The following is a 12,971-nucleotide window of genomic DNA, read 5'->3' on the forward strand; positions in this document are numbered from 1 at the left end:
TTAATTTAGAAACTAATTTTTGGTCTCTAAAAATAATAAAATTAGAAACTAATTTTTTAGTTTCTAATCATCATATAATTTAGATACTTAAATTTTTAGTCACTATTATTTAAATCTAGATACTAATTTTAGAATAATTAAATTTTATAAAATTAATTATTAATTTTTAATTTATAAAATATTTTAAATTAATATGAATAAATTTACTAAACTATTATTTTTAGTATAATATTAAAATAATTAATATTAATTTAAAATAGTATTTTAATCTTTTAATTTTATTTAAACATAAAATTAAATTAATTATAAATTCAAAATATTTTTTAAATTAAAAAAATTATGAATTAATTTAAATAGATATACATACTTTTTAAAAACTTATTTAATTTTTTTAAATATGAGAAAATATTCTGCAGTTTGAATTTCTAACGCTATTAGAAATAAGTACATTTTACTAATTTATTTAGAATTATTTTTCTTATAAAATATTTATAAATTTTATTTCAATAATAATTTGCAAGAAATTATTACTAAATTTATTTTATTTAAGTTTGTATATATTTAAATGTTTTTTATATATTTTTTTAGAAAAAATACTTTTTCTAAAATTCTACTTGATAAATATTTTTTTCCTCTCTTCTTCTTCTTCTTCTTCTTCTTCAGTCGCAACCTTCCTTCACTCCACTCTCTGTTTCCTTCCTATTCACTCTCAATCTCAATCTCGTTCCTCTTTCTCAGTATTGCTTGTTCTTGATTTCACTCTCAGTCTCATTCAATTGGTTCGTCTCACTATCTTGTTCTTTGTTCAAATCCAGGTAAGTCTCATTCTTCTTCTCCACACTGTCTCCTTCATCTACTTCACTCTCAGTTTCGTTATTCTTTATCACTGCCGTTCTCGTTCTCAATCTCGTCCAATTGGTTCATCTCACTGTCTCTTTCCTTGCTCAAGCTCAGGTAAATCATTCTCAATCTCTATATCTCGTGCTTGCGACTCCGAATATTGTCGGTGACGGTGCTCAAACGCAATATGATCTTCAGTGTCACAGGCTTCAAGTTGTTTGCACAATTAGGTATGGTTTTTTTATTTTGATTTTATTTTTAGCAAGTTTAATGATTCTCATACTAGAGTTTCGATTGGGGAAATCTTTGCCCGTATACCTAATTACATATTGATAAAAATGTGGTAGGTTCTGTATTCATGCTTGGCAGATGTTTGACATCTTTGTTGTGGGGAGCTATAGTTGATCGCATTGGTCGAAAACCGTAATACTTGCAGGGATCATTTCAGTGTAAGTATACATGTCAATGAACTGCATGCTTAGCTTTGAAGATTCCCATAATTATCAATGCTTACTTCATTTCAGTGTCATTTTCAACACACTATTTGGCCTTAGCAAAAGTTTTTGGATGGCTATTCTTACGAGATTTCTTCTCGGATGTTTCAATGGTTTTCTAGGACCAGTGAGGGTATCATATCTTTAACTCCTACTATTTCACACTTTCTTGTTTTTTCCACCAGTACTTGGATACAAATTTTGAATGCATGTGTTGATTATAACTTCATTCTCTTTCAAACTTTCATTTCTACATTTTCTTGTCTAACTACTTTATTTAACAAGCCTATGCCATTGAACTTTTTAGAGAAGAACACCAAGCTCTAGGACTGTCAACTGTAAGCATCACTAACTCTTTTACATTGTTAATTCTTAGAACTGCATTTCCACAACAAGTCATGTTGTGATTGGTTTAATAATTGGCCCTTCATTGAGAGGCTATTTGGCTCAGGTACTATTCATATTCTTAGCCATCTGGAGTATAAGATAAATCTTGCATAAAGCCTTGAATTTCCATATGTTTATAAGATGAAATGTTTTGAATTGAAAGTATTCTGGTTTTCTGAGAAGGTTAACTGCTGAAATTCTGTATTTAATTGTAGCCAGTAGAGAAGTACCCAAATATTTTTCCAAAGAATTCCTTTTGGGATAAGTAAGTGGACTTTCATATTCAGTTTCTGTTTAAATTGCTTTATCATTTGGACCTATTTAGATAAACTTCTCCAGAAAATTAGTTTATGCCTGAATCATTTTTATAGAAGCTAGTACAAGAAAACTTTTACAAATTAGATTAAGAATAATCTGATTTTTGCTTACTTATTATGTTTTTCTTTCTTATTTTATCTTCCTATAAGTTCTCATGGAGAACTTTATCCAAATAAAATCTTAATGATGTGCTGATTTTTATTTTCCAAACATAAATCATTTTGTAGGTTTCCATAGTTCTTGCCCAACCTCATAACATCAGTATTTGCACTGTTAAAACCATGAAGAAGGGAGAGAAAGTGATTTTAAGTGTGAAGCCTCAATGTAAGTTGTCTGCTAATGAATTTAAGTGTAAATGCTTGTAATTCTTAATGTGGATGATAACCTTGTCATTTTATGGATTTAAAACATGGTTCTGATGTTTCCTTACCTGTTTTTGCATTCTTGTAGTGAAAGTAATTGGTAAGCTACAAGATGGTACTTTGTTTTTGAAGAAGGGTCATGATGATGAAGGGGAGCTGTTTGAATTCAAAACTGATAAGGGTAACTTGAAAAAATGTCTCAATGTTTTTCCCGATTCCCACTAAATTATTTATTAAGCTAGCTAATGTGAGTGTTTTAGGATTGAGCATAACAAGCAATTGATGGGTTTGACAAAGCTATTTTGATTATGAAGAAGGGTGAGGTGACATTGTTAACTGTTGCGCCCGAGTATGGTTTTGGCTCATCAGAGTCTCAACAAGAACTTGTTGTGTTCCTTGTAACTCCACTTTGTATTATGAGGTTGAGCTAGTATCATTTGAGAAGGTAAGTTAATAAACAATCAATGATTTACAATTCTGCACTCATCTTGTGTTTCAATTTTCATTCTTTCATTCCTTTATCCATTGTTTGCGTTTGTTTCTTACTGATTTGTAACAATCTTTCAGTTCTAGCTTCCAAGACCGTCCTTGATTTGTTCCAGCCCAGAAGCTTGTGAGCTGCAAGTAGGCACAAAAAATGTAAATTCAATCAAGATAGGAATAGACTAAACTTTCTTGTACATATAACTCATGGATATTAACAAAAGTTGAAAGTAGATTTCAAACTACGGCGAGTATCTTGAGTTTATGTGATTATTTTCTAGTTTCTACCACAATCTTAGTTCACATTCATAATTCATAAAAAAGTTCTTTTGTAAAATTTGAAAAAAAAAAATTGAAAAATTTCTCATTTATAACTATATTTTGATTCTGAAAATAATTGCTTTGAGTTGATGAACTTTTAAAATTAGTGAACTTGAATCTACAAATAAATATAAAATATGAAAGAGTAAGTAGTTAAATAAATAAAAAAAAGTAGATGAATAAAATAATATTTTATAATAAATTACATTATTTAGAAACCAATATTGTGACCATTTTTTTGGTATTTATATATTTGGTCACTAAATGAGTTTCTATATATTTTGGTCACTAAATTGGTTTCAATGAAATTGGTTGTTAATTTGGTTTCTATATAATTGGTCACTAAATTAGTTTTTATATATTAGTTGGTTTTTATTTAATGGTAACTAAATTGGCTTCTAAATTAGATTCTAAATTGGTATCTAAAATTAGCGACCATGATTTTAGCCACTTAGTGCTATTAGTTTCTAAATTAGTCTCTAATTATGTTAGTGACTATTTTTATCATTTTAGAAACCAAAAATTTAGTTTCTAAAAGCAATTTTTCTTGTAGTGGAGAGATAACAATACCAGTATTGGATTGTGCTACCTCAATCCCCAAGAAATATCTGAGTTTGCCAAGATCTTTGGTCTGAAAGTGTTGACAAAGGTGTTGTTTTACTTGTGAGATGCCATGGTGATCACTGCTTATAAGAACAATGTGATGGCTTTTCATGAAGTTCTTCTTGAATCAAAGTAGAGCAAAGGGGCGGAAGCAATGGATGAGGTGAGCAAGATCCTCCTAAGAGTGGTGTTGATCTTGTAGGTGCATGTTAAGTGTGGGTATTGGGTGGTTCGGCCAGCCCAAGGGAAAAGATGAAGGAATTGAAGTTTAGAGCCTAGGATTCTAGGGAGAAGCAAAGCTTGGCACAAAATGGCAGCATAACTTTACTCACAATAAACTTGAAAATACAAGGTGTTGGCTCCTCCTTTTATAGGCTAAGGAGGACCATAATGCAACTCTAATGCTAGCCAAATGAAATGTAAATGTGAAGCACATGGGTGCACAAATGAGCACATGGGGAGGGGTGTGTCTAGTTTTTATGCTCACCCCCTCCATGGTCTTTCTAGAATGTTCACACAAATATGCTTTCTACACTACTCTAATTACTAAGCACCCCTAATGGGCCTTTATGTAACAATTACAAAGGTCTTCTCTTCCCAAAACCGTAGCTTTGACCCATGTGTATGTGAAGCTAGACGGTCTAGAAGGAATCCTCATCATGGCCTAGACGCTCCTTATGTAGCCGCTCCCCATCATGGCCTAGACGCTCCTCTTCATGGGCTAGACGCTCCTTTTTGAGTCTAGACGCTCCTCATCATAGGCTAGACCGTCTAGTCTTGGAGGCTTGGCTTTCATCGTGTGGTGAGCTTGGGCCCTCCTCCATCACAATGTCATCAACATATACTACAAGATAGATACACCCAACACTCAAGTGACGATAAAAAACTGAATGATCTCCTTCACTGCGAGTCATACCAAATTGTTGAACAACATTGCTAAATTTTCCAAACCAAGCCCTAGGAGACTGCTTGAGGCCATATAAGGATTTGCGAAGACGACATACCAATCCAGAAGACTCCCCCTGAGCAACAAAACCGGGAGGTTGCTCCATATAAATTTCTTCCTGCAAATCCCCATTAAGAAAAGCATTTTTAACATCCAGTTGATAAAGAGGCCATTGTTGAAGAGCAGCCATAGCTATGAATAAGCGAACAAAGGCCATCTTTGCTACTGGAGAAAAAATATCACCATAGTCTAAACCAAAAATTTGGGTATAACCCTTAGCCACAAGACGAGCTTTGAGACGATCAATAGTACCATCAAGACCAACTTTGATAGCAAAAATCCACCTGCAACCAACAACAAATTTTTTAGATGGTAAAGGAACAAGTTCCCAAGTTCCATTATTCTGAAGCACATTCATTTCATCAAGCATGGCCTGACGCCAACCAGGATGAGCTAAGGCATCACCTACAGATTTTGGAATGGATATAGAAGAAATAGACGAAAGACAAGTATAAAAGGGTTAAGATAGTCTATGGTAACTCAAAGCAGTATAATGTGGAGAATGATTACAAGTACAACGTATACCTTTACTGATGTGATTCCAATAGCACAATATGAATGATTCTTGACATTCTTAGGAATCAACTAGAGTTGGATATGAGATAGGCACTTTATGATAGAATTGGATCAAGGTTCTATGTTCAAGAACTCACCAAGACTAGTACCAAAACCCAAACTCACATGGAAGATTCATGTATTGTCAATTGAATCAAAACAACAACTAGAAATGAAGAAGAAGAAAAGATGAACGACAGAAATAAAAGGAACCAAAGCAAAACACAAAGGAACTAGAATACCGAAACTGAAAAAGCAAAGAACACAAGCTAAGACATGAACATAAAAAGAGAAGGAAGGAAGGAGAAGAGAAAGCTCATGAAGATGGAAGGATTGGTTGGATGAACACGCCACTTAGAGGATGGAGACTCCAAGATGAGTGTGCTATGCCGCCACTTGAGGTAACCAAGAACTCTCAAGATAAGACTAAGTGAGGAAGGCACAAAGCTCTCAAATTGAGTAGAGTTTCTCTAATTCAAAATTCAAATCTGAATTGTACAAGCTAAGCACCTTTATTTATAGCCTAGAGGTGCTGAAATGCAAAGCTAATTAAATTCAAAATTCCCCCCCAAATGACATGAAAGTGGCGCCAATCCTAGAGCATGAGGAAGGTGTGACTTCCTCTCTTACTTTGTCACCTCCCTATTACGTCTACACCTCTATACTAAACGCACACCCCCTAAGTTTCCTAAACTAAAGACCTAAAGATGCTTTTACAAAAGAGGTTTCTTATGTTTCCCTCTAAGCACCTTCAAACAAAGAAATTACAAAAAGAGAAAACAAACGTCCATTAGCTCCTAAAGCCTTGAACATGCTCCTTGTAAGCCTTTGAGGTGGGCTACTAACTCCATGAGCGTCCTCCATTTGAGCCTCAACCTCTTCTTGCTCTTGATGATTGGCCTCCATGTCCACTTGAGCTTGATCTCCATCATTTACGCATAACAATAGGAAGATCAGGTTCAATAGTCGGAGGTTCAACTGTAGGAGCCGGAGGGGGATGAGGTGTCGGCACCAGAATAGAGTCTGCTGATGGACGATGAGATGTTTGAAGACGACTATACACCTAAAGATTTGGTGGCGGTGGTGAATCGTTAGGTGCACTAGGCACAACAAGAGGAATATTAACTTGATTAGATGAAGAAATTTAAGGAGAAGGACAAGACTTAAAGTAAAGGGAAGATTCACTGAAGGTGACATCTGCTGAAATAAAATAACGGTTTAAAGACGGTGAGAAACATTTATATCCTTTTTTTGATCTAGTGAACCCTAAAAAGACACATTTGTGTGACTTAGGAGATAATTTATCAAGACTAGGACTAAAATTATGAACAAAACATGTGGACCCAAAAACTTTGGGAGGTAAAGAGCGGAGAGGGTCATGTGGAAATAAAATAGAATGAGGAATTTTGTTATCTAAAACTGAAGATGGCATGCGATTAATGAGATAACATGCACTAAGAACAACATCACCCCAAAAACACTGAGGAACATCACCATGGATTAAAATAGTACGAGTTGTTTCAACAAGATGTTTATTCTTGTGCTCATCTACCCCATTTTGTTGAGGTGTATAAGCACATGAAGTTTGATGAAGAATACCATGAGAAGCCATAAAATTTTTAAAAGAATGAGAAAGATACTCACGTCCATTATCACTGCGCAAAATTCAGATGGAAATTCCAAATTGATTTTTAATTTCATTGTAAAATATTTGAAATATAGAAAACAACTTAGAACGGTTTTTCATTAAAAATATCCAAGTACATCTTGAATAATCATCAATAAAAGAAATAACACAATCAAGGGAACGAGTGAGAAAACTAATTGATAATAAGTTAAATGGAGACCCAGGGACATAAAGAACATTATCAATAGATAAAGAAGAAAAAAAGATTAATAGTACCAACACCATGTGATGGTACCCTATATCCATTGGCCATGGTAACTGAAGGTAAATAACCCGTAGTAGATAGGGAAGAGAAAAAATATTTATTACCAGTAACGTGATTAGTGGCACCTGAATCTAGAACCCAAGGGCCATGGGAAGTGGAGTGAGTGAGGCCAACAAAAGATGTACCTGAATGTGCAACAAGAGTCGTGGAACTAGGGTTCTGACGATCCTCATACCATTTAAGAAATTCATTAAAAATAGCAAGCTGGCCTGGGGTATCAATTGAAGTATGGTCCATGGTAGAAGGTTGCACAGGGGCAATTTGAGCAACTGCAACAGATCTAGGAGGACAACCATGTAAGGCATAACATCTGTCAATTTTGTGGCCAAGTTTGCCACAATGGTCACACTTGTGACGCCCTTTGCCCGGCTTGTGAGGGCGAGTACAATCATTATGCTGAGAGACTAAAGCAGAAGAGTCATCAACATGAGACGTTATATCAGTGGTGTGTTTACCTGACACGCGCAAAAGGGTAGAACAAGTGAAAGTAAAATTGGGCACAATAGGAGATCCCAAAATTTGATCACGAACTTGAGAATAATCATCAGGAAGGCCATGTAAACCCAATAACATGAAGAACTTGGATCTTTGTTCTAGTTCTTGAGAAGGAGTAGAGACAGGAGGTAATAACTCATTAAAATCATGAAGAAGAGCATGAAGTTTACCTAGATATTCTGCCATTGTACCATCTAGACTTGGGAGCAACAATTGTGAGAAGATTTTGACACACACCATAAAGACGTTGAGTATCATTGGTGTATAATAATTTTGCTTGTTCCCAAACTTTTGAACATGTCTCATAGGTACGAAAATTTTTTTTTAAAGATGAGTGAATGGTCGATTTGATAACAATGCATAATTGAGCATCAATTTTCAACCAACGAAAAACCTCATTTTCAGCAAGAGTAAGATGAGTAAGATGATCAACATAACCTTGACTCTTAAGCCATAATTTAATACCTGATGCCCAAGTGTCATAATTGGTTCCATCCAATTTGTTAATGGAAAGATGAACATTGACGAAATTAGTATAAATAGATGAATCCGGCATAATGACTGCGGAAGAAGCCACAGTGGTAGCGGAAGCGGAAGAAGCCATAGAAGATAAGGACAAATCCAGTCTTCGGTTAATTGGCGGCAGCAACAAAGATGAAGGCTCCGACAACGATTCCGGCAGCATCTCCAGTGGAGGATCCGACGAGATTCTGGCGACGACTTCGACGAGATTCGGCGACGGCTCCAGCGAGATTCCGGCGACGAGTCCGGCAAGGGTCCAACGGCTGCTCCGACGAGGTAGTGGTAGCTCTGGCGAGACAGTGGGGCGGTGGCTAGAAAATTCCAGTGAATAGTGGGTTCACCAATAAAAATTGAACCCTAAACCCTAACCTTATGCTCTAGATACCATATTAAAGGAAAAGAAAGAATAGGATAAATCCTTTGTGTATATTGAACACATAGGGTTATGTTTATATAGGAAAAGAAACATATGGGCTAAGCCCATTACATAAATATGAAATATCTAACAATATCTATAATATCTCATAATATCTCATAATATCAAATAATATCTAATTATATCTAATAATATCTAACAAAGTTAATTTCAATATTGTTAGGGTTGTCTTTGTCTATGTTTTGCATATGACTTTTTTAGCTTCAGAGTTAATCTTTGTTAACTCAGGGTCCTAGTTATATAGTTAGATTTTAATCAGGACGCAAATACTATCAAAGGTGATTAAATTATCAGCATGACCAACCTTGTTAAGATAAGTACTCATCATGCCAGAGTGTTAAAAGCACACATGGATATCATAGAATACCATGCTTACGGTAAAGTCAGAAGTTAAAAGAATTGACAAGGTAAATGGTACTTTAAACTATATGAAAAATTATCATCACTGTATGAAATGATTTGTTAAGAGTCAAATAAATAATAGTAGAAATATAGTGTCATGTTTCGAATGATACTTGTAATCTTCAGACTCTTCAATATTATTATGTAATCGATTTTGACTTAGTTAATGTTGATCAAAATTTATTTATAAAATTAATATAGTAATTACATATAATTTCGTACAATATCGTACAACATTGCATACAATAATTGCATATAATTTGATAATTATTATTTCCTTAATATGATCACGTAGTTCATTAATCTAAGTTCGGAACAAACCTTCTGCATAATTATCAAATCCTGCTTACAAAAGAAAATACTATCAAAGGTGATCAAATTATCAACATGACTAAACTTGGTAAGATAAGTTCTCATCATGCTAGAGTTTTAAAAGCACACATGGATATCATAGAAATCCATGCTTACGGTAATTTCAGAAGTAAAAAGAATTGAAAAGGAGAAGACTACTTGAAACTATATGAAAAATTATCATCACTGTATGAAATGTTTTATTAAGAGTCAAATAAATAAAAGTAAAAATACAATTTCATGTTTCCAATATTATTTTTGATCCGGTCGGTCATCGGTCTGGGATGACGTCAGCCACTGATGGCCACGTGGGCTGTTCTTAGTGAGACGGGTGGGCCAAGGAAGCGGGTGTGTCTTGAAGAGGGTGATCAGGCGGAGATCGGTGGTCAGGAGGAGATCAGAGATCGGAGAGGTTATGCGTTCTATGGTACCATGCATGAGAGTGGTCCAAGGAAGCCAGTCGGTCGGTGATCGAATCCCTCTCGGCCCGTAACGTGCACGGGGCAGGACAGAGGTGATCGCCCATGCGTTAGGTAGTACCTGGTATGCGCGATTGGCCCAGTCGCACCTGGTACCTACACAAAGGTTGCACGAGACATCCAATGAAAGAAACACACTAAGTTGCTTTGTGTATAGACAACGTGGGAGCGCAGGAGGTTATATAAAGGCATTCCACGTTGTTACAGGGGTACGCTTTTGATACGGATAAGTGGCTAGTTTTCGCGCAGAGAGAAGAGAGAGAATTGGCAGAGAACACGGTCCTTACAGAGATCATAGAGTGAACTACTCTTTGGTGGTTTTGTTCGCTGACTTACGGAAGGCTGAGTGATACGTTGCGGAGCTTTCAAAGGACAAGTCACCGACAAGATCATTTGGTGCCCACCGTGGGGCCCGTGTGAAATTGTGATCCCATCCACTGCGCTGCCAGATTTCGTGTGTTCTTAAGATTCTTTGCTGCAAGAATGAGGAAGACAAGGCAAACTACACCCGCGCCATCCGTCGAAGAAGGAGCTGTAACGATGGCGCAAGTCTTGGAGATAATGCGCGCTGCAAGACGATGTGGCGGCGTCAAGAATGGCGCAAGAAAGGATGCAAGCAGACTTTATGTTGGATATCCACTAGGAGAGGATTTTATTAATGAAGGAAGAGGATTTTCACCTACACATTTGAAGTTCTTCCTTCTAGTCTTCTCACAAATTAAAAGAAGTCAAAGAGAAGATCAAGCCTAAAGATAAAGAAGTCTACAAACTCTCAAATAATAGGCTTCATATTAAATATCTCTCTTTATAGTTTCTTTTAAATTGTAAATAATATAGAATAATGTTTAGAAAGGTGCTTAGAGGGAAACACGAGACACCTCTTTTGTAAAAGCATCTTTAGGCTTTAGTTTAGCAAATTCTAGAAGCTTGGGGAGTGAGCTTAGTAAGGGGGGTGTGATCTTAGGAGTTTTTTGGGTAGCTTAGGGAATAAGCTATGTAAATGACCAACCCTTACTCCTATAAAAGGAGGGCTTAGGTCCTTCACAATTCAGATTGGAATTTTATTGTAGAGAGACTATACTCAAATTTGGAGAGAAATTGTGAGTCTTGAGTCTTCTTCTTCTTTGCCTTATCTTGTGAGCAATGGTGAGCTTCAAGTGGCGGCATTCCATCACTTATCTTGGGTCAAGGAACCAAGTGGCGTGAAGTGTTCTTCCAATTCTCAAAATCCAGCAAGCTTATCCTATAAGTGTTCTTCTTCTTTCATGTTCTATCAATTTCATTCGGTAGTTTTTAATTGCCTAGTCTTCCCTTTCATTTGCACCGTTTAAATTTGCACTTCCAGCTTTGTTCTTTGTTTCTATTTGGTTCAGTAGCCAGCTTTTCAATTCTGTCCAGTTTTTAATTCTTGTTCTTCATTCCTTGTGTTTTGATTCCATTTGACAATATATGGACTTCCATATGAGTCTTGGTTGGTGCTAAGTCTTGGTGAGTTCTTGAATTAGAACATTGATCCAATTCTGAAGTAAAGTGCCTTTTCAAAACCAGCTCAAGTTGCTCCTAAGAATGTCAAAGAATCATGTATTCTTGTTGTTACATTCACATCATGTGGTATCTAGAGTCTAGGCTTGTTTTTGCTTAAATTTTGAGTTGTATTGCACTTTATTTTTCAAGAGCTCTTTAATTCAAGTTGTTTACCATTCTGTTTTAGGATTTATTTTGAGTTTTCTTGCTGTTTTCTTTTGTTACACCATGTGTTTGTGAAAAGGATTCTAGCACTCATTGTTCATATGAGTATGGCTGCTCTTTTGGAATGGCATTCTCCTTCCTAGAGCTGACCTTAAGCTTCCTTTCACTTGTTGTTATATCTTGTTATATGTCTTTTAATTTTGTAATCATGTCAAGTTATGTCTTAGTCATGTTATTCCATAATTGTCATTACTTCTAGTAGTACTTTTATTGCTTTGATTGTTTCTTGCTTTGGTTTACTTTCTGTTTTTGAGTTTATTGCTTGATCCTTTGTGCATTTTCATTTTTAGATTTGAGTTCATGTTTGTATTCTCATTCTATACAAGTTCCTTTACATAATTTCCATTATGTCTTTGTTAGTTCATCATACTGTTTTTCATTCCTAAATAGGCTCCTCTGTTTTCTTACAAACGTGCTACTGTTTTCAATTTACTGCAATTAATTGGCTCATAGGAAATTTGTGAAAATTTGGATTTACATTCTTCAAAGTGTTACAAAAGCATAGAAAAAAGAATTACTCAAAAATTCCAAGTACACAAAAAATGATAAATAAAATACGGAAAGTGTACAAATCTGCCGAAAAAAATACGGTAATCTGGCAGCGATTTTGAAAAATTTATTTCTCTCAATTGGCTTACTTTTTTTACCTCATTCCAGTGCCATTATTGAGTTGAGACATTGAAGTTTATGTGGTTAATTTTCACATTTCAGTTCGCTTTCAATCAGTACAGTTAAATCTGTAAACATAGCACAGTTTGCATTTAAATTTTTTTTTCCAGTAGCTGTTTTCTGTTTTCTTCAATCTACTCTAGCACTTTTCTTTAGGAATCTTTTTGTGTGCCTTCTTTATTCATTGAGTTCCTTATTTTCTTGATTGTCTTTCATTCATATTCTTTCTAGTTTGTCATACATTGCTCTCTGTTTTTGGTTTAGCTTTTATTGTTTACACCTTTTTCTTGCTTGTCTTTTTGTTTTCTTAAAGTTGTGTGGAGACTTGTTCTTAAGTAAGTTGGTTTGCTGTGACATATTTCACTTGAAGCTACTCCATTCCACAAAAAAGGCTTGGTTGAGGACAGAATATTTTCTTGGAGTGGTTTGAGTGCTTTCTTGGACATTTTCCAGCAACCTATATCTCACTGTTTTTGTTGTCTAACAAGTTTCTTTCACTGTTTGTTTTCTGTTTTTGTATTTTTTTATCATGGCTCATTTCTCTAGT

General features: G+C 35.2%; 1 protein-coding gene and 1 pseudogene across 17 annotated transcripts; one reads left to right on the forward strand and one right to left on the reverse strand.

Annotated features, from left to right (window-relative positions):
* The first annotated feature begins 642 nt into the window (after positions 1-642).
* Positions 643-3,129, forward strand: LOC150025107 (putative peptide/nitrate transporter At3g43790). 17 transcript variants are annotated; one of them, XR_016515279.1, is made up of 9 exons: positions 658-815; positions 950-1,070; positions 1,188-1,289; positions 1,365-1,785; positions 1,937-1,986; positions 2,267-2,363; positions 2,490-2,582; positions 2,662-2,846; positions 2,969-3,129. XR_016515279.1 is itself a non-coding variant. In XM_090294691.1 (8 exons), exons 4-7 carry the CDS (start codon positions 1,408-1,410, stop codon positions 2,682-2,684), a joined length of 273 nt encoding a protein of 90 aa, XP_090150817.1. In that variant the 5' UTR covers positions 658-815; positions 950-1,070; positions 1,188-1,289; positions 1,365-1,407; the 3' UTR covers positions 2,685-2,846; positions 2,969-3,129. The 17 variants fall into 17 exon arrangements, 6 of the variants coding, with proteins under 6 accessions (XP_090150817.1, XP_090150818.1, XP_090150816.1 ...); XR_016515281.1 differs by having other exon boundaries at positions 1,365-1,672; positions 1,786-1,986; XR_016515283.1 differs by having other exon boundaries at positions 1,365-1,672.
* A 4,247-nt stretch (positions 3,130-7,376) lies between these two features.
* LOC150025108 (uncharacterized) lies at positions 7,377-8,002 on the reverse strand (annotated as a pseudogene).
* Positions 8,003-12,971: the final 4,969 nt, after the last annotated feature.

This window comes from Phaseolus vulgaris, chromosome 9 (genome assembly GCF_051622355.1).
Source record: "Phaseolus vulgaris cultivar YP4 chromosome 9, ASM5162235v1, whole genome shotgun sequence".
NCBI lineage: Eukaryota > Viridiplantae > Streptophyta > Magnoliopsida > Fabales > Fabaceae > Phaseolus > Phaseolus vulgaris.